General features: G+C 45.4%; 1 protein-coding gene across 1 annotated transcript in view; it reads right to left on the bottom strand.

Annotated features, from left to right (window-relative positions):
- Positions 1–19,072, bottom strand: part of LOC144164214 (cholesterol 7-desaturase nvd-like) — a 47,095-nt gene extending 28,023 nt beyond the window's left edge. The window contains exon 1 of the mRNA XM_077694731.1: positions 18,866–19,072. Within this exon, the coding sequence (XP_077550857.1) occupies positions 18,866–18,870 (5 nt within the window). The 5' untranslated portion in view covers positions 18,871–19,072. The remainder of the gene's footprint in view (positions 1–18,865) is intronic.
- Positions 19,073–22,985: the final 3,913 nt, after the last annotated feature.

The raw sequence follows: 22,985 nt of genomic DNA on the forward strand, positions 1-22,985 counted from the left end.
CAAGGACGAGGAGTCTCAACCACAAGAAATCTGCCTGCGTACTGTGAAGACTTTGCGAGGGCTCTGGAGCCAGAGGAACCAACATATATCTAGCGCATACCCGTATATTCCTGCATTGAAAACAACGTTTTCAATGCAGGAAGTTATGCCGCACGCTTTCGCACTACAATCCTTTGTTTCCTCAAGTAAACCAACTTTCATTCTTTTTTCTTGCGGCGTCCAATTACGGTGTTTCGTCGAGGCCGAGTGCATAATCACTAGCGATATATTGTACTCTGCTTCGGTGAAACCCCGAATCCGAACAGTTTCAAGCTCAGTGACGAAACCGCCGCTAGCAGACATTCAGGAAGCTGATGGATAACGTGATATTCTGTTCAATGTGGTAGACTTTTTCTGTGAGCCTGAGGTTGTGAGAGGCAGCACTTACGCGAGAGGGCTATTTTACAAATGCGATCGCATTTGCGTAGCGTTAAACATAAGGTAAGTGTATGTGCGGTAATGACTCGTCACAACGACAAAAAGGGGCTGCCAATGCAAATGCGCTTCGTTGCGGGCGAATGAATGTCTTAAGAAGAATACGAATTGGATGATACGAGCAGCGTGGACCGGACACAGAAAAGGAGCTTGTAATTTGTTACGAGTCTTTTTTTTTTCACTTTTCTGTGTTTCGCGCTTCTGCGTGTTTCACTTTCCTCGTAGCATATTGCTACACCGCTCATGCTCTCTTACGAAAAGACAAACCCCTTTGGAAGTGTTTCGCAGGGCGCGATATACTCACGCGTGGCTATAGGTTGGCGAAAGCGCGCCCCTATAGAGCTGCCAGCAAAAAGCGTCCACAAAAAGCCCGTCGAATCAACACTCGGCGGGCACTCATCACCATTAGCTGTGTCGCGTTCCGCGGAGCGTGTATAGAAAGCACAATAGGACACGTGGTGAGCGACGTAAAGAAGCTGCGAAGGAAGCATTAAGCGGGCGATTGAGATGAGGACGCAAGCTGGGACCGAGTCCTACTGGGTGCCGGAAGGCATCCGGAAGGGCGCCGGAAGATATCCGCCGGGGTTGATTTCCCGCGCGGTCTCGCGCTATTGGCGCAGAGCGAGAACACCACCCAGCCTGTGCACGCGAAAACGTTTTGGCTACAATTCGGTGACGTCCAGTAGACCCCGCAGGAAATCAACCCCGCCAGATATCTTCTGGCGCCCTTCCGGCACCCACTAGGTTCTGCCCCAGGACTAAGACGCAAGGTTTGACTTCGAGGTACAAAAATGCGTCGTGTCATAGGAGGGAGCCACTATCGGTGCTATACATCTTAACGGCCCAAGTTCAAACGCTCGCATGCTTTGGCGTTCTCAAGCAACCTTTATTTTTATGGTCAGCGGTTCTGAAGTAATATCGTCGTGCTGACGAAATGCATTGCAATTGCTTTATTATACCAGCTGCGGTAGCTCGGTGATTGCGCCCTCGAGGCCAGGTGCGCTAGCCTGCTTCACGTTGTTTTAGACCGCGACTCTTGGGCACACGTTGCTGTGGTTTCGCGCCGCCGTCCGTCTCGTCGTAACAGATAAAACGATGAATGCATGAAAGATAGAGCGAGAAGGAAAGCGGGGGAAGGAGAGCATGGCGAAGATGTGAGGGGGAGGGAGTCTTGCGATACGTGCTCCGCGGCGGCTACGCGCTACGAGACAACGCCAGAGCAAGGTGCGCCAGGGTAGCGCGGTACATCGTACGATCCCTGATGACGCGATCACTTCCTGAGACGCAGCAGGTTTGCGCCGTGGCCGAGAAGATTGCAGTTCGCGGTGCGCTCAAAGATCGGACCACTGCCCTTATAATTCAATATAGCTACACTCAGACATACCAAATTTCCCCACCTTTGCTGGAATTCCCTCTTCACAGGGCGGAAGGGCTCCGATTTTTCTCTCCTTTTTTGCGTGTACAAAGGTGAAATCTACAGATGTCCATTCTCCCGAGATTCTGGTGCGGAAGACACGAACACCCATAGCAATCCAGCACGAAGCGTCTTATTGCTACGTATTCGCAACCAAAGTTAGTGCAAATTTACAGACAAAACACAGATGAGACAGAGGGGACAGACGCTAGCCCCAGTCATCTCTTTTGCGCTCGGTCTGTTGCGCGCTAACTTTTGTTGCGAGTACTGTGGACCAACAAAGCCCAGCAGCAAGTTTTATTGCCTACGTTGCACGTCAGGGCTAACGGCAATGCCACTTTGATACACGCTCTTGTCGTACTTCGTAATAATGTGGGCAGCAAAGCGGGAGTTTAATGCCGTGTGCAACCGCGGCCCCTATGATCACCGGTGGGATGACACCGGTTGCAACACGGCCAAAAACTGCCGCTACCCTCAACGTTCGGCGGTTTGTGTTTCTGCGGGTGTTGCCGTGTTCGGCTTCCTTCTTGTCCACGAGTCCCCATTCTCTCGGGGGACAAAGGATGCCTCGTCATAAGTTGAAGCTCGTGACAAAGATAGCATAGCTATAACATCGGAGACTTGTTTTATAACATTGAACTAATGAAATGAAATGAAATGAAACTAATGAAATGAAAGTAGTTGTTAAGCAGGCAAAGACTTCATTTTTCGCATCTTTCCACTCGCGTTTCAAGGACCGACCAAAAGAGCTGTGGAAATTCATCAAACAAAGCAGAAATGACCAGATTTCTATTCCACCCCTTGAAGTTGACGGAAATATTGTTGAGGACCCTGTTTCAAAAGCCCAACATTTTAACTTGTACTTTTCCTCGGTGTTTTCAAACTGTGATTACTGTAATCATGCGGTTTGTCCCGTCCCTTATGCTGCAGACCTTATGCATGACATTGTCTTTGACGAGCGTGGTATTCAACTTCTGCTCGAGGGCTTAAACGTGAATAGTGCCCCAGGGCCCGATAACCTTCCAACTGCTTTGCTTTCCATGTGCGCCCCATCAGTATCAAAATATCTGCGCATTATCTTTACAAAGTCACTTGAAGAAGGGGCGTTGCCAGGGGATTGGAAGATGGCAAATGTAGCGCCTATTCACAAGACTGGCCATAGATCTCTTCCATCAAATTATCGGCCGGTGTCTCTAACAAGCGTAGTTTGCAAAATTTTTGAGCATGTTTTTTTCTCCGCTATCATCAATCATTTGAATGCTTTTTCTTTGTTAACGCCGGTGCAGCATGGATTTCGCCGCGGGTTCTCGTGTATAACTCAGCTTACTGAATTAGTACATGATTTTGCTTACGCGCTGGACAAAGGTTTTTCCATTGATTGTGTGTTCCTTGATTTAAAAAAAGCCTTTGATGTTGTTCCTCATTCCTTGTTAATTGAAAAGCTTTCCTGGTATAATATTAATTGCACTGTAATTCATTGGATTAAGGAGTATTTGTCCAACAGAATGCAAAGAGTTGTCCTGGATGGCGAAAAATCCCAGGATATGGATGTTACTTCAGGGGTGCCTCAGGGCTCCGTTCTGGGCCCGTTGCTTTTTTTTATTTATATGAATGATGTGACTACCGGCATTACTTCGTCTATGCGACTCTTCGCTGACGATTGTGTTCTCTACAGGATTGTTAAAAATCAAGATGACTGTGAATACTTGCAACATGACTTAAATAGGTTTTCCGAATGGTGCATGAAATGGGGTATGAGCATTAATTCGGACAAAACTGTTTGTATGCGTTTCACAAAGAAGAAAAATGCTCATTCCTATACCTATGTCCTTAATGGAAAAGATATTACCTTCGTAAATGAGCATAAATATCTCGGTATTTTTTTCACTTCTAACCTTTCCTCGAGTCGTCAAATTAGATATGTCTGTGCTAGGGCATCACGTAGTTTAGGGTTTTTGCGGCGCAACACCAAACATTTTCCGTTAGACACAAAGGCATTGTTATACAAGACTTACATCCGCCCTATCCTCGAATACGCGTGCACAGTCTGGGACCCTTGGACGGCCACAGATACAGAGCGGTTAGAAAGGATTCAAAATTTGTCCGTTCGTTTTGTTTGCAATGATTATTCTAGCAATTTCGGTGTGTCCCGGGCAAAAAGTTCTCTGGGATGGCAATCTTTGCATGGCCGCAGAAAAATTCTCCGATTGAAGCTTTTTCACAGCATATTTCACTCCAAAACTGGAATAAACCGCGACAATTACTTAGAAAACCCAGATTACATCTCGTCCAGAAGGGATCATTCACTCAAAGTAAAAGAATTTTCATGCAGAACAAATCTGTTTAAAATGTCCTTTTTTCCGAGGTCTATATCGGAGTGGAATAGTCTAACTCAGCAGGAGGTGTCTTTTACGTCGAGTGAAACTTTCGCCGCATGCCTGCAGATGAGGTGATTCATTTCAATTGTATGCTGTCTTTGCTTGCCGTTGTACAATCAGTTTGTGTTATTTCGGTTGTTACTGTTCCATTTTGCTTTGTACAAACCTGTACTCGGTGTTTTCTTTGATTGTATGTTTCCCCCCCACTGTAATGCCAACTTTGGCGCTGTGGGTATTGTGATAAATAAATAAATAAACTAACGATCTCTGAAGCAGTGTTTTATGCGACTAGCTATCTGCTTTGCATTCTTTGAGCAGCCCTCCGAGAGCGCCCTTCTGATTTTTTTTTGTTTCTCGCCTTTAGCGCCCCTGATGTCGGGAAGCATTATCGCAAAATAATTTGCCCGCATTCAGTCTTCTAGAGTCAAGTCGAACATTTTAAACGCATGCGATTCTGTCTGAATATGTAAGCCTTCTGTCAGCTTGCCTAAAGGAACGTCGCGTTTGTAAGAAGGTTGGAGGGGCATATAAACACATGCTGCCCGCACCAAAGGATGCTTGCATTGAAAATATTTTTGCGCGCGCATAATTGAGTATAGAGATTCGGGTTTTGCACCAGCAACGCACGAAAAGCACTCGAACAGTCAAACGTGGCATTTTTGACGAATGGCGGAGTAAGACGGTACCGGGACGTTTGCCGCAAGCGCGCCGCCCCGTATCTGCTTTCCCCCAAGAATCCACGCGGTGGCCCGCAAGGCAAAAAAAAAAAAAAAAGTCTAACCCTTTTAAAGACGAGTCTTTCTTGGGCTACTTGAACACAAAAATTTTGGTCTGTCAGTATGCCTGTCTGTGAAAAGAGAATTTATTACAAAACCAATTATCAGCGCGCAGCGACTACTGGTAACAGAACTGCCCTAAAAATTGTCCGTCTGTCTGTCACGCGATTCAGCCGCCCGGCCAAAGTGAAACAGAATCTGAACAATAGGTTTCTACACCCACCGCCGCATGTAAACGTGCAAGACCGGTGGAAATGTCCATACTTATCAACATTGTTGAACAAGAGCAAACCATTACTCAGATATCGGGTAAAAATCAATACATAAGTAATATTTGTAATGTTCCCTTAATAGAGAATTTATTGAAGCTTGATTTTTGCAATCAAATACAATACTACACCCACTGCAGAAAAAAGCATTGGTGGAGTTTATTTGCACTGCACCAAATGGTAACGATGATATTTGTAACAATGATATTTAAAGATGATAACGATTATATCTGTGTTACGATGATATTTACCACCTTGCATATTTGACCAAATTAGTAGAAACATTGTTGGATATTATTGAATCATTGAAACATTGTACAGATTATGTACAAGGAAATACAGGTGCGTGCAGATTGAGTAGAAGTGAGTAGTATCAGTAAGCTCCGATGAGTCGGAGAATTTCAGCGCACCGAGAAACGAAAAGGCACGCATCACCTTCCCGGGTAAGGAGAAGCCCGGTTACGTGCATTATGACAACATGGTCGTCTCTGTGCAAACATATTACAAAATCCACACCTGTCGCTATCTTAAACATCCCCCTCGCGAGGGGCACGATCAAATGCAGAGCATTTCCGCGGGGGCGCGCCTGCAAGTCGTATGGATTACGTATTGGTTGTTGTTGTAATTGTTGTTGCTATTGTTGTTGCTAATTGTTGTAATTAACGACGACTCCCAATTGCGAGGTCACGTGACATCATTTTTCGCGTTCGCGAACGTCGTCGTTGTCGGCTCGACGTCGGCGTTTCGATGCAGTGTCACGTTCTCGCAGAGTTGCATCCGCCGCCCGACGTTCACGAATGGCTGCGGCTTCTCGCTGGCGAAGTTCGGCGCCGGCGGCTCGCTTGCGGCGCTTGCGCTCAGCATCCGCAGCACACCGCCGCGCCGCCTTCTCTTCCAGCGTAGACATTGTCGATGAAGTTGATGGTGAAACGTGAAACGTGCCGTGAACCCCCTGCCGCGGCTACGACGCAACGTGGAGCGGCTATGACGCAACGTGGCGCGACTATGACGCAACACAATCCAACACAATCCACTTTAATCCAATCCAATCCAATCCAAGCCAAGCCAATCCAAGCGAATCCAATCCAATGCCCCTCGCGAGAGAGTGTTGTAGTGCCGAAATCGCGCCACCACACGAACGCGGGATGTTGACGTCACGATCACGCCACAGATGTTAGCGATCGGAGCGGGCGCGAACGACAAATTGGGCCCATCTCCCCGCGAGGGGGACTCGAGTAAATGCGCCGCATAGGGCGTGGGTGTATTGCGTTAACGTTTAGTGTTTGGGGAGTTGGTGGTAGTGAATGCGTTGTATCAGCAGCTTCTTGACGTAGTTTGAATGAGTCAAGGAAATTTCGTCAGAGAGCACTCGTCAGCAGTAATTTGAATGAGTCAACGATGTAAGGCACGTTCGAAGCATTTCATCCTGTGTCGGCTTTGTGGCGCAGTGGTTAGAGTACCATGTACATTGCGTTCTGCCCGCAGGGTCGAGGGATCGAAACCGGGCGTCGGATAGTATTTTTTATAGGGACAACGACGGTGTGGACTACGGACGCCAACGCGGGTGACATCGTGAGTTACTGAAATGCTCTGCATTTAAAAGTTGCCTATGGTCGGGTTGAAGGCAGGGATGCAAGGTGCTGGTGAGGCAACCACGTGAGTTGTTTAATGTGTGCACTCAGTGTCTCCACTATCATGTTGGTTGCGATGGGGTAATTACTTGCAATACAAATTTTGGCCACAGTTGAGGCGCAACGCGGGAGACCGAGACATGCTCGAAGACCCTCGGCTTGTATGGCCTGAATTGTCTGTAAGTTAGTTTTATACGTGTTGGTTAATACAGGCAGGCTGTAACCTAAAGTACGGACAAACAGGGCATCGTATGGCGTAAACTCGAGTGCACGGAGACACCCCACGTCAGAAACTTGAATAGCTGGACACTGCAGTCAGTCTTTTTTTCAGGAATGAAACTTGAGAAGTAAATGATAGGTCCTGATCTACGATAACTCCCATAAACCGGTGACTTCTGACGTAAGATATATGGGGTCCATTTAAATAAATTTTTTACTGCGACATTTTTTTGCGGGTGAAAGCAACCGGGGAACATTTCCCCTGAGATATTTCCAGGTCTTATTGACGCAGGAACAAACGAGTGAGTGTTGCGGCGTTCTGAAGTCGGGCTCGAATCTGAGTTCGTGAAGCTCCTGACGCCCAAATGCAAATGTCATCAGTATAGATGGAGAGGTGGACGTTGGTTGGTAATGCGGCAATAAGTCCTATCAAGGTGAGGTTAAATAATGTAGGGCTAAGTACACTTGCTTGCGGGACGCCACGAGAAACAAAGTGCTGTGATGTTGGGCCATCTGAAGAATCAACGAAAAAATATCTACCTGATAGAAAGCTTTGTATCCATCTAAATGTCCGTCCACCGACTCGCGCATCTTGTAGGCTGCCCAGAACGGCATCTTTATTTCGTTATGGTACTCTCCTTTTATATCGAGAAACAAATCGGCTGACAAACGTTTGAGTGATTTGTTGTGCTGTACCGATGGGACTAAGTCAATTACGTTGTCGATGGATGAAAGTCCGCGTCGGAATCCGGCCATAGCAAAGGGGTAAATTTTATGGTGCTCTAGGTACCATTCCGAACGACCCAAAACCATCTTTTCCATAATTTTCCAATGTAGTTTGCAAGGGCTATAGGACGATATGTTGCCGGGTCAAGGGGAGACTTGCCTGCTTTAAGAACTGGTACCAGGCGGTTAGCCTTCCAATCCTCGAGGATCAAACCATCTTGCCATGAGTGGTTCAGCGATACAAGAGTGTGACGGCTTCTTGGCCGAGGTGACGCAGGGCGGCGTGCGTCACTCCATCTGGTCCTGGTGAAGATCTACTTCGGCACAGACCTAACGCCGCATCGAGCTCTTCTATTGAAAATGGGACGTCCACGCAGGAGTCGGTGGCGTGATACGGAGAAGACGCGTATGTCCGCTTGGCTGGCCGAAGCTGGACCATTGGCGATTCTTAAGCAAAAGTCCTCCGCTACGTCGACCTCTCAGCGTTTCTCATGAAGCGTCAAAGCACTGAAAGGCCGACGTTGCTGTGTTGCTGTTCGAAGGCCTCTGATAGTGTTCCAGATATAAGATAGAGGTTTTCGAGGATCACGTTTCTCGCAGAACGATTTCCAGCGCTCTGCTTGCACCTGTACAATATGACGTTGAATTTTTTTTTTTTGTGTACGTCTGGCCTCACGAAGGTCATGAATAGACTTTGTGCGCCTGTATCGTCGTTCTGCACGACGAAGAATAGCTCTGAGATGTTCTAGCACTTCGTCAAATTTTTTCAGCTTGGGATGCACCCGGAAAAAACGCATGGAATCTAGCGCAGTGCTGGTTACGGCACTTTCAAAAGTCGAGGATAGCCCTTCGCAGGAGAGATCTTTCATGCGAGATTTAAACCTCTTCCAGTCTATTAATCAGATGATTTTCCCAGGAAGAAGCCCTCGATCCTCAGGCATGGTGGAAGGTGGTCTCTTCCACAGATTTCATGTCTGTGAACCATTGAATGCTGTCAGGGAGGCTTCTCGAGACAAAAGCCAAATCCAAACAGCCACTATATGCCGTTCCACGAAGAAATGTTGGGCTGCCACCATTGACACAGAAAAGGTCATGACGGGACGTCAGTGAAACCCGCTTTCTACATCTTGGATCATTTCTGTAACTTCCCGAGAGCATATGATGCGCATTACAGTCCACCATAAGGATCCACGGTCCAGGGGTGTCTCTGATGATTTTGTCTAATCTTTTGTAATCGAAGCGTCTTGACGCAGATAAACTCCTATGAGTGTGAATGAGACACTTTTCCTCTTCACTGTGAGGCAAACGTAATGGTTGCTGTCATGAGGTTCCACAGAATGGAGATCATATGTTAGTTCGCGTCGGTGAAAACCAGTACTTTACTAGACGCATCACAAGCTGATGACACAAATTCTTCATATCCAGAGAGCACGAACGCGTACGTGGCGCTCGGTTCGCAAATGACGATGATGGACAAATTGTTTATAAACACAAACTGCTTACATCCGAGAAACGGGGCTTAAGGCTTCTTGCATTCCATTGGAGTATAGTGGTGCTTTTAACTTCATCCTGGAAGTATCTTGAATTAGAGGCCATGATGCTCCGAAGGGACATTAAACTGAGGTAGGAGCGTCGCAGTAAACCCCAAATGACAGGTTCCAGGTTAAGCATGGTATCCAGAATGGTTTTGAAGAAGCTTGGAGTCATGGAACCAAGGTGGGACCGGAGGGCTGTAAAAAGTGCTCGCACAACTTTTGAATAGTCGTCTACCTTGACTTCACTTGAATTAGCACGACGCTCCTTCACGATGTTGGCGTACTGATCACGCCCGCGTTGCCCAGGAGGGGTGGTGCAGAAATCACGTGGCTCTAGTTGTGCAACGCTGGCCGTAGGTTCCGTGCTTTTTGTCGCCTTTATGGACTCCTGTGCAAGCAGAACCGGAAAACTGTCACTGTCTGGTGGCGGTGGAGGGGATTTGGGTCCCTCGATGAAAGCCTTCCTACTCTGTAGGGTGCTAACGCGAAATGGACACCCGCTGAAATTTGCAGGGTGATCGCCGCTGCAGTTGGCGCAGGCAATGTTTCCCTTGCATTGCTGGAAGTCATGCGGGCCGCCACACCACTTACAGCGCTGACCTCCTTTGTAGTATTTCGCGACGTGCCCAAAGCGTTGACACTTGAAGCAACGGGAAGGGGTCTCCATGTAATCGGCCGTTGTGTGCCTTGTAAACCCGAGGTTAATCATGTTTGGCCGTTCAGTGTATGGAGCGAACGATAACACTGCAACATCAGATGGGGTGGTTTTCCAGTTATCTCCCGAGAAGCCACTCTGACCCTTGTTCCTTCTCGCATGCAGTACCCCTTGAGGCTTGAGATAGCTTACGAGGTCCTCCTGCGTGTACCACTTGGGCACACCTTTGATGATGCACGTATTCTTCACGTACGAGTGAGGTAGGCGGGCAGACCCTGTCTTTCTGCTGATCCGGTCACATCGCAGCAAAGCATTCACATCGTTCTCCGTGGCTACGTCAATAAGCAAGGCACCTTGAGCAGTGAATCTACTCCGAATCGGAGCCTTTCCCAGGAGAGATTGAAACTCTGAAAACAGGGTGATAGGGTTGCCCTTCCTGAGGTCCTGATCGCTTTTAGTCGGGGACACGATCACATGTATCCCGATGGTACGCTTTTTACTGCAAAGCAGTATATGTCTAACCCCCCCCCCCCCCCCCCCCCCATGTTTCATTCCGGTGTCATCGATTTACTCGGCGCCGCCCGTGGCTCCATCTCACCCCCGCCACCTCTTTCACGACTATTTTCCCCCTCTCCTCCACCGATGCCCATTTCGCAAGTAGCGCAGTCGGCAGCTAACGGCGGTATGCGGTTATCAGATGATTGCGAAAAATGAACAGAAGAACGGACGGGCTTTAAAAAATGGACTGATGATTACTACACTCCCTAATAGGAAATTTGGGCGCAGTGCGAGTTGCAGTCTTCTCGGTCCTGGCGCATTTCTACTGCGGCTCAGGAAGTGTTCACGTGATCAGTGAACGTACGGAGGCGTTCTCTACTCTGCTGCTACATCGCAGTGCGCCGCCGCCGCCGGCCAACATGATGAAAATCGTGTTTAAACCTCCCGCGCAAATGTCACGTGGTTCGCATAAGCCCCTCACAAGGGAGCAGCGAGAATGTTGTTGCATGTCGTGTTTGAACACCCCGCGCAAACTTCACGTGGTTTCTCCACTTTCTTCCCCTCTCCCCTTTTCTTCCGAGGTTTTCCTCCCCTTTGCTTTCCGAGGTTTTCTTGACTGCCAACCCTTATTTCTGTCTTATTTCAACGAGCCCCTCATTTCCTATTCTGATTCGCTACATGCATAGCGACGGCCTCTGTTCTGACAGTCTTGGTGCCATAGGGAGCTTAAGAGGGTTCAACGCTGGTCGACCACTCTCGACATGTCGTAGACACTCGAGTCACGGTCCGGGGGTTAAAAAGAAGGTCCCCTGCACCCCGAGAATTGGGAGTGGCGCTGGCTACCACCCCCAAGTAGAGAAAAAAATTACATTGACATAAATACCTCAGAAAGTGAAGGGGAAAAATAGCCCGCCGGTAGCGTAGTGGTTATCGCACCAGACCGGTATTCTAGAGGTCGTGGGTTCGGATTCCACCTGGCGGGCATTTTTTCTCCACTTTCTTTCTTTCCAAATGCTGTATCTGTTTCTGTGACCTACTATATCCTCCCCTTTGCTTTCCGAGGTTTTCTTGACTGCCAACCCTTATTTTTGCCCCATATATCTATATATATATATATATATATATATATATGTATATAAATATATATATATGTATATATATATATATATATATATAAATCTAGAGAAAGATAAACTCACAAAGCGCGCAGAAATAGTGTAAGTAAAGAGTCGGATACACCGCAAGAACAATAACAAACAATGTTTACTTACGTAGCGGCAACGGGACTTGCCTTCATCAGAGTAAAGTTACATGATTTTGCTGTCGCAAACATTTTGAACACGTTTCTTATATAGGTTTGCATAAAACTGTGAGAAGGAGCGGAAAAAATTTCGGAAATGGAGAGTGTGCATACGGTCAGGCTACGCCTGTGTTACAACATCAACAAAAAAAAAGAAAGGGGGGGAGCGAGAGAGAAAAAAAGGGGTCGTGTTAACAATGCAGCGTTCAAGGTTGCACCATGACGGGTCAACGTATGCCGCGCGGGCTGCAAGTTCAGACAATGGGGGAAACTGGACAACCGCGGTTTGAAAAGAAAGGGAAGAGTATACAGTAAGGTATTCAGTGGCTGGGGAGACTGATTCGGGGGGAAGCGAAGATGGGTGTGCCCCCCGCGGATGAAGAGAATAGATAGGGGGCACAAAAGAGCATTTCACAGAAGCTAGCAATTGAACAGGAAATAGGTAGGGTCACAAAAGGTTAAACATGAATAGATCACAAAGAGTTAAACATTCTTAAGTGGTGGTGGGAACGAGGTCTCCTTCCGCAGGACAAATGGCATTGTTGAGCCGCATTAGGCTAATAAAGCTGCTGTATTAGGAGAGTTTCTGCGAATTCTGATGGCAAACTCGAGGGTAGGAATAATGAACATAGTTATAAAAATTATGAAGCCGCTAATTTTAATCGAGGGATAAGCACGTTAGTTTTCCGTAACTTTCATTAATTCCAAGTGTGGCTGACCCAAACTTATAAATGGACATGCACTTGTCATCGACGTCGAACACACGGGTGTGAATTCTTTACTAGTGTGTTCTTGGGGGATTGTAGAGTGTAGGGTTGTGTGTGACTCGTGCTTCTTTTGTCAACATGAGCAAAGAAATCAAAGACGTGACTAAAGCACTGGAAGATCTAAAGCGCGAGCTAAGGGCGGACCTCAGAACCCTAAAAGATAGCGTGAAGTATTGCAGTGACACGTGTGACGGTGTAAAGGAGCTCAGAAATGAAATGAAACAACTTCGAAATGAATTACTCGCGGCAAAAAAACAAAATGATGAGCTGGCTGCTGAAAACAGGCATCTGAGCGAAAAGATCGAACAACTGGAGCAATATCAGCGATCAAACAATTTGGAAATAAAGGGTGTGCCCGAGGAAGGTGACGCGTGTGACGTGGTGAAAAGAATTGGCGCCTTCTTGGACGAGCCGATTTCAGATGGCGATATCGACATATTCCACCGCGTGCCAACCTTTAGGCCACTCGAGAAAAACCTTGTTGTTCGCTTTGTTCAGAGGTCGAAGCGTGATAAGCTACTGGCAAAGGCCCGCAGAAACAAAATCACTACTAAGGACCTCGATTATGGTGGCAGTACTGCGCCTGTTTTTATAAACGAGCACCTGACGAATTCGAACAAGAAGCTGATGGGTGCCGCAGTTGCAAAGAAAAAACAGGAAGGGTGGAAGTTCGTGTGGACAGCTGGGGGAAAAATCTATGCGAGACAGAATGAGGACACGGATGCCATCAGAATAACCGGCATATCTGATCTTGAAAAAATCACGCGCTAAAGACCGTACTGCTACAATGTCAGATAAGAACGGAAACGCAATCGGTGGAAGCTGGGGACAAAGATTGCTCCCTGTTCAACTCTGAAACTTTTAACAGAAAGTTTGGAAAGGAAGAAACTCTGTTCAAAACGCTACACTTAAATATCAGAAGCATTAAAAATAAGGTCGATAATCTGGAAGCATTTCTGAGATCGTTCTCTCTTGTCTTCGATGCCATAGTACTAACAGAAACTTGGCTAACGTCACACGATATACCACCCCACTTTCCAGGATACAAAGTTAAAACCTTATGCAGGAAAAATAAAAGAGGTGGTGGTATTGCCATTTACCTGCGAGATAACTTGCCACATGAGACCATTGCTGAACTAACAAGTATTGATACAAATATTGAAAGTCTGTTCATTAGGTTATCAAATGTTGTCATTGGTGCACTGTACAGGCCACCCTCTGGCATTCTACCTGAATTTATGACATTCCTGGAAAATACATTAGACAGTTTTGGACCCATGGCTGTACCGATTGTGATTCTTGGCGATGTTAACATCGATTCAAACTCTGATAGCCCTTCGTCAAGAGAGCTCAAAGACATCATTCATGCCCATGCTTTTCAAAATACGATAAGACGGCCTACTCGCGTGACGACTGCCACAGCAACCTGCCTTGATGTATGTATAACAAATATAGAAAATAGTAGTCTTAAATGTGGTGTGCTATCGTGTGACTTATCTGATCATATGCCAATATTCTGTCTTGCACCTGTAACAACCAAAAAATATTGCAGGAACAGTATATTTTTCACCCGGCAAATAAATAAACAGTCCTTAGAAAGCTTTGCTCACCGCATAGAGGTTGAAACGTGGGACCACGTGTATGACGACCACAATCCTAGAACCGCATTTACAAGTTTTCGCGATAAGTTTCTAGAAATATACAATACCTCATTTCCACTGCGGAAATGCAAAACACAACACAAAAAAATTAGAAAACCATGGATTACTCCTCACTTGTACAAGACAATAAAAGAAAAAAATAGACTGTATTATAAATTTGTTAGAACACAGGAACCTACTTTATTTTCAGAATTTAAGCAATTCAGAAACAAGCTTAACACTGAGCTAAAAAAAGCGAAGTGCGAATATTATGAACAGAGATTCATGAGCACCCAGGGAGACCAAAGAAAAATGTGGAACTTAATAAACGATGTAATGAACAGAAAGCCTTTAAACAGCAATGTAAAAGAAGTTTTGATTAACAATCGCCTTGTCACTGGACAGGAACTCGCGAACGAAATGAACCGCCACTTTGTTAATATTGGTAATAGTCCAGAAGAAACTGACGGCGTAGATTCTTATACCTTATGTCGTCATCCATAATGTTTGCACCTACATCACCGTGTGAAATATTTAAAATAATCCAGGATTTATGTAACCAGGCGGCAGCAGGATACGATGAAGTGAAAGCCCTACCCCTCAAGTATACTGCACATATTGTGAGTTCAATATTAACTCACATAATAAACAAGATGTTCGAAACAGGATACTTCCCAGACGAACTGAAAATTGCTAGAGTCACCCCTGTCTACAAGGGAGGTGGTGAAACAGAAATCAATAACTATCGACCTATCTCAGTTCTACCTATGTTTTCTAAAATATTTGAAAGGGTCATCAATGACAGGCTGACTAACTTCTTCGAAAAGCACCAAATTATAAACAACGCTCAATATGGTTTCCAAAAAAACAAGGGTACTGAAATGGCACTAGTTCATATTAAAGAAAAAATAGTCGAAAAATCGAAAAGAAATTACTAACACTGGGATTATTCTTAGACCTTAGGAAGGCTTTCGACACTGTCCAGCATAAAATTCTCTTAAAGAAACTTGAGTGCTACGGTGTGCGCGGAGTAGCACTAAGCGTAATGAAAAGTTACCTTGCTGACAGAACCCAGTACGTATGTGTGGGTAACATATTTTCTACTAAAATGAAAATAACCAGTGGCGTTCCGCAGGGCTCCATTCTGGGACCGCTCCTGTTTCTTATATATATAAACGACATAACCACGATACCTGGCTCAACTGACATGATCATGTACGCTGATGACACAAATATATTTTTTTCAGGGACAACAAAAAAGTGTCTAGAACAAGCTGCAAATTCCTACCTCATAAAGCTTTCTAACTGGCTCCATAACAATCAATTAAGTCTAAATACAAGTAAAACAAAGTATATTATATTCAAACCAATAAATAAAAGAGATCCCTACAACATCCGTATAACCTACAATGGTACCACACTAGACCGAGGTGTTGAACAGAAATTCTTAGGGGTCTGGTTTGCGGAAGACCTTACATGGACTGCGCATGTTAATAGCCTTAGATCCGACTTATCACGTGTTACCGGGCAAATTTATCAAATACACACACTGATACCCAACTGGCTGAAACAGACATTATATTACTCCTTTTTCTATTCTAGGCTAAGCTACGGAATCCTGGTATGGGGCACCACAACCGCGTATAACTACAATAAGTTAATTATTCTGCAAAAGAAAATTCTGCGAATGTGCGAAAATGTCAAAGGTGATAGGCGCGATCTAAGAACACGACTACTCTTCATTAAATACAACATGCTGAAAGCCGACCAAGTTTATTATTTTAAGCTTCTACAGTGGATTTACAGGAGCGGGATATATAAATTACCATCTGAAAGTGCCGGCGAATATAATATCCGGAATCCAAAATGAAGGCCATTGCCTATAAGGACGAATTACGGCCAGCAGACTATTGATTTTCAGTCAACAAAAGTGCTAAATATGCAAGAACTGAGCATGAATTTTTCCGACGTCCCATCCACCTTTAAAAAGAAGTGCAGGACGCTTTTAGTAAACACAAATGTTTCGGTGATAACTCGGTAACCTGTATCTCCATGCAATGTACTTGTTGTGTTTTATGGACTAGAAAAAGGGGATAGAAACAACTTTGAAATGCTTTGATGTCTGCCAAAATCCATCGCCCTGAATGAACCTCAGTACAAATTTTATCTTTTTGGTTGTTTGTGTTTATCAATATGGCTTACATTTTTGTATTTGATTTTGTGTTTGTTACTTGTACGCTAATGAAAATTTCGGCGTGAGGGTAAGGCTGGTAATGTATAAACTGATAAATGCTCATGTTCATGTTTCTGTTACTTTGTTGAAAGTGATAAGTGCACTGTTTCAATGTTTTCCTTTCTGCATTATGCTCCGAGTGACTCTGATAGAACTGTTTTAATGTATTCATTAATGTATTGATGTGAATTGATGTACTAACGTAGAAAGGGGGCCGGGACCCCGTCAGGCGGTTTTCGCCTTTAGCCCTGGTCTCTTGTTATACATGTACACTATTAAAGAAAGAATAAAGAAATAACACTGAGAAATGAGATAAGATTCCCGAACCTCGCGGATTTGCCCCTGTCAAGACATGTGAACAGTCCCGGGCATGCATTTGAACATCTTAAAGCAACGATTTTAGAATCCGCCTTCAAAACGCACCACGACCGCGAGGTTCGGGAATCTTATCTCATTTATAAGTTTGGGTCAGCCACACTTGGAATTAATGAAAGTTACGGAAAACTAACGTGCTTATCCCTCGATTAAAATTAGCGGCTTCATAATTTTTATAACTATGTTCATTATTCCTACCCTCGAGTTTGCCATCAGAATTCGCAGAAACTCTCCTAATACAGCAGCTTTATTAGCCTAATGCGGCTCAACAATGCCATTTGTCCTGCGGAAGGAGACCTCGTTCCCACCACCACTTAAGAATGTTTAACTCTTTGTGATCTATTCATGTTTAACCTTTTGTGACCCTACCTATTTCCTGTTCAATTGCTAGCTTCTGTGAAATGCTCTTTTGTGCCCCCTATCTATTCTCTTCATCCGCGGGGGGCACACCCATCTTCGCTTCCCCCCGAATCAGTCTCCCCAGCCACTGAATACCTCAGTGTATACTCTCCCCTTTCTTTTCAAACCGCGGTTGTCCAGTTTCCCCCATTGTCTGAACTTGCAGCCCGCGCGGCATACGTTGACCCGTCATGGTGCAACCTTGAACGCTGCATTGTTAACACGACCCATTTTTCTCTCTCTCGCTCCCCCCCCTTTCTTTTTTTTTGTTTTTTTTTGTTGATGTTGTAACACAGGCGTAGCCTGACCGTATGCACACTCCATTTCCGAAATATGTTCCGCTCCTACTCACAGTTTTATGCAAACCTATATAAGAAACGTGTTCAAAATGTTTGCGACAGCAAAATCATGTAACTTTACTCTGATGAAGGCAAGTCCCGTTGCCGCTACGTAAGTAAACATTGTTTGTTATTGTTCTTGCTGTGTATCCGACTCTTTACTTACACTATATATATATATATATATATATATATATATATATATATATATATATATATATATATATATATATATATATATATATATATATATATATAGGTTGTTTCCCTTATTAAAAGCGCGTTCCTGTTTGAATAAATATTTGTCATAACAACTTTCTCATGCAAAACACGAGGCAAACTAACGCTCGCACACACCTAATTTATAGGGTGTTCCTGCGTTGTCGGACAAACTCGGCGGATACTGAATTATTTTACTTTACATAGACGAAGAAACGCGCATTCTGTGTCACACTCTGAACGAAGATTAATTCAATTTGGAGGCTAGCATTCGGCAACCTTTTAGAGAGGCCCCCATTGTTAGTTATAACTTCAAGAATCTGCAGAACACACGAGATCCCAGGACTGGACAAAGTAAAAGTTACCCAATGAAGTATTTGTGATTACGAATACTGATATGCATGAAAGGGAAGGCCAAATATTAGATGCGGAGGTACACTTCCGTAGAATTGGTATAAAATGTGTTCTAGAACGCAGGCTGGAACACGGACACTAAATTCTAAAATTCCAAAACATGTCGCTCAAGCAGTCAGTAATCTTCACCCGCAGCCATTAATGGCAATATAACGATGCATTGCAGCAAACATTATCAGTCTACGTTTCACCAATAACCCTGTAGGAGTGTATCGTCCAGATTTACCAAAACAGCTAAAGCAGTCAGTAACTGAGACCGGCAAAACCTATACGACAAAATATCCCTGGGACATTTAATTGGCTAAAGCCATTCTATGAAATGAGCTGAAGGGGCTCTTAAGAACGGCTAAGGGGTAAATTATAAAGAAAGGACATCAAAAAAAAAAAAAAAAACGCTCGTTGGAACACTTGACGATTCGAACCTCTTGACGAGTTCTTCCTCTTGACACAACTTGGACCTGTTGGCCCGTTGGACCTCTTGGCTCGTTGGACCCTTTCACTCGGCTGTAACGCGACTATTGGACCTTTTGAAGCGTTGGACCATTTGACTCGTTGTACCTTTTGACCATGAGCTACCGCGGCGGTTGGACATATTCATCACCCACCTCATTGTCCGGGCACAAGATAGCACGTTTTTCTGGGTGTCTCCAAGGTTCAGGCGGTTTCGTGCGAAATGTATGCCGCAGGCCCTCAGGGGGCGTTTCGGGTGCCGATTGCAGCAGCGCGTGAATTTTTTCTGCACTAGACGCAAACAAATCGAATTACACTCGACTGCTACTGCCACCCAGGTTCCCGAGTTCGAGAGGGACGGCAACCACCGGCAAGCGCCAACGATGCAAGTCAACTACACGCAAGGGAGGATGTCGGTCGCAGTTGCCGGCGAGGATGCAACACCGAAGGAGAAGGCAGGTGGCAGGAAGCGAGGCGAAGGATGCGGCGGCGGACGACCGGGGAGGAAGCGGCCGGCGGTAAGTCGGTCCCAGTGTTGTACACGTTCCTCCAAAATAGGAACTAGTAAAGTACGTTGTTGGGCTAGTTGGTCGATCATTATTAACAGATGTATAGCGCAAAAAAGACGAAGGACAAAGAATGCACGAGGACGAAGCGCTAACTTAACAAAATAGGAACGAAAGCTCGTTCCTCGTTCCTTGCCAATTTTGAAACGAGTTCCCGTTACAAGTTCCTTTATTGCGAAAGGAACGCGTTCCAGTTCCACTTCGAAAATTGGAACGTGTCGTTACATCAAAGTTACAATTAGGTTTTTAAATGTAAACATAGTGTCGGATAATCCTGGGTCGAAATTAAGTGAGACATTTAAAACTCACATCGAACTACGTATATTATAAGAATATTAACACCACCGGCAGCAGATTATCTGGAGATAAAGATAATCAAAAGAAACGCTCCTAGGCTAATTTTTTCAGGGTCAGGGAGCGCCGGGCAAACTCCAGACGGCTCGAGGACATTTCGGTGCAGGATATTTCGGTGCGGAAATTTCGGTGTCCAAATTTCGGCGACCATATCCGGTGCTTGCCTGTTTGCGACAGCCATTATATTTTTATTTCCGCTTAACGTGGGTTATGGACAACAATCTGGAACAGTGAATTTATTTTTTTTAATGATGCCATGTTCGATCTTTGCCAGGTATTTTTAGAAATTCTACATTTATATATTTTTGTTTAATACCTCTTCCTGGGGACACCTGTTATGCAGCCGATTGAATTCTTTAGCATACGTTTTTTTTTTATTTATGACAGGTTGTTAATTTATATTCGCTCTTTTTTGGCTAAGACAATTAACTGGTGTTTACGATGGTCTACCGCCTCTTTTGTATTTTTTTTAAGTACACACCCTCAAATTACAGAAATTACATGCACACTCTCAATATCCAAAAAGTAAGGAACATTAGCTATCCCCCCAGAATGAAGAAAACCTTATGAAGAGTATTACGTAGGCTGGGCTGCCTTGCTAAAATAAATTCGCGAACACTGGTCTAGGATATTGTCGGGGAGGAAAAACGGGCCTTCTGGAAAACAGCCGCAGGTTATAATGTCATAAATGCTGATTAAGCGCGTAGCGGTTGTGCATACAAATTCCACCCATTCTATTCGGGACAACCAACCTTCGTTTAATGTTTAGAAGCCTACATTTACCACATTTTAATTCTTTGTCCTAGCAGCACCTACGCCCGACTTTACACTTGAATCTCGACCAGATAGCTTTTTCAGCCATATTATTTTCGGTTTCCCCTGAAAATCCTACAGGCGTGGTGAAGTTCGCGGTCTCCGAAGCGTCACCGCAGTGATTTTTTATTTTTTATTTAGAACATACCGCTAGCCTCTTAGTGGAGGCTTTTGCAGGAATTGGGTGATACATTGAGAACAATGACATAGCACACTTCGCGTTTAAAACAGAGAAGAAGCTTTACATTCACCATGGGCGCACGTAACCTCTATAATGTGGCACAAAAATCCACCCAAAAAGCCGCTGAGAACACAATGGCCACTATCGTTTGCTGGCTACGCCCTCCCGCGCATCGCGGTCATACCGACGGCGCCCCCACTCCAGGAATCGCTCTTTCTGCGCCTTCAGTCGCCCCCTTGGGAATTAACTCATCAAGTCGCGCATATCATGGACACCCCAGGTATACATCGCTTCGTCCCATTATAAGGAGCAAAAAAAAATGAATAGGCTAGTGTGACGAGAGCGGCAACAGTCGTCTTCAAGTTTTCGAAGTCCAGTCGACGCAATGGTGAAGCACAAGTGACACCCCTCTCTCTCTACTTAGGGGGATGATTGCCGGCGGGGCTCAGCTTTCCCCTCCCCTAAGTAACGCCACCGTAAGTGCGATCGTTGGTTTGTTAGTTTTAAGTAGAACTGACACCGAATGCAACCAAGGCGAGATTGATTGAGAGAATAATTAAAACGAAATGCACACGCGCTTAATCGACCTCGTTTTTCTGTTGTTTTTTTGCGGTAGTTTAGCTGGGGGGGGGGGGGGGAATAGACTAAAAGCAGCAGCGTCTTGCACTGTTGGGTGAAGTGAAAGGAAAGCGCTTTGGTAACACTTAAAGTATTAGGGTTGTTCACATGAATGTTAAAATAACAAAAAAAAAATGGTTGAACGGATCCAAATTAACAACGTTAATTTTTACCATCTGCTACAGAAATTGGGTTTTGTGGTGTAGTGGCGTATTTCGCAGAGTGTGCGAACTTCTTTTGCACGGGAAGATGATGTGGTGTAGTGGCGCCCTCTAGTGGAGCGCCCGCTCACTGTGGGCGCTTGGTTGTGTTAATTGTAACTAGATGTCGTTGCTGTGGTCGCACGTGACGGGTCACGTGCGTATGCGTCTAGGTGTCGTCTTGTCGAACAATAAACGTTCTCTTTGGGCTCTGGTCTTGGTGCGAGCAGGCCGCACTCTTTATTCTTGGGCTTGTGCGTGGGCCCGGCGCGCTGAGCCTTCGCTCCCGTCGCCGCCGAGGCCGCTCGCCGTCGCCCACGACACAACATCTTTTTGGCCCGTCACGTGCGACCACAGCAACGACATCTAGTTACAATTAACACAACCAAGCGCCCACAGTGAGCGGGCGCTCCACTAGAGGGCGCCACTACACCACATCATCTTCCCGTGCAAAAGAAGTTCGCACACTCTGCGAAATACGCCACTACACCACATCATCTTCCCGTGCAAAAGAAGTTCGCACACTCTGCGAAATACATACAGCATCTTAAATGCACACTGCACATCATTCTCCCGCGCTTTGAAGAATGTCTGCATCTTCCTTTCACTTGACTCACACAACAGGCTATCAGTCGCTCACGACAGTTCTCTAAAGTCCCAAAAAAAAACCCGTCCAAAACACTTTCAATGATGATATACGATTCAACACAGACATGACACGTCCAACATGACGCAAAGCATGAACCGTACGTATACCCCTTACTGCACATAGTCGCGAAGCCACTGAGGCTGCTTAGTCTTACGGCGTGGACGCGTAGACGAACTTGCATTATTTGACGATCCAGAAGCCCCCTCATTTTCCCTTGTGTTGTCTACATGGCTATTTGGATCTGTTTGTTCACTATTTTCTTCCTGACATTCTAATGGTTCCCGAGGGACAATGGATTCAGACCTTGCACTGGTAGAAACCTCCGACAGATCAGGGTCTGTCTGAACACTGGGGCTTGTCCCTTCTGACAACTGTAGACTAGGGGACTGACTGTCACAAATGTCCAAGTTAGACAAAGAGTACAAAAACTCTTTATGCCTCGACGAGAGTTCAACATTGTCAAAGGAATACGGTGCTGAGCCAACCTCGATTCCCTTCGGAACGACTGTGAGTTTTGAAGCGTTCCAGATCTTTCCATCACTGAGCTTAAAGGTGAAAGGTGCAACCTGAGCTTGCACTGACAACGGCTTACTATACTTCAGAAATCCTTGCTTACGGAATTTTACCTTCACGACATCTCCCACCTTTATGCGGGTCTGCTGCGCACCTTTCCTTCTGTCAAAGTACTGTTTAGCTTTATGCTGCTTCGTGAAGACCTGATTCCGAACATGAGGCAGGAAATTGTCCGATTCTGCTGCCCTTTTACGTACCCTGAAGTTGCTAATATCCACTTTGGAACGAGGCTGACGTCCATGCAGCAAAAAAGCTGGAGAAAGACCTGTCACTGAATGTGGTGTGACCCTATACGACCCAAGAAATTGTGTAATGCTTTTC

Source organism: Haemaphysalis longicornis, unplaced genomic scaffold, assembly GCF_048455015.1.
Source record: "Haemaphysalis longicornis isolate Haplotype H1 unplaced genomic scaffold, Haemaphysalis longicornis Haplotype H1 scaffold_13, whole genome shotgun sequence".
NCBI classification, from domain to species: domain Eukaryota; kingdom Metazoa; phylum Arthropoda; class Arachnida; order Ixodida; family Ixodidae; genus Haemaphysalis; species Haemaphysalis longicornis.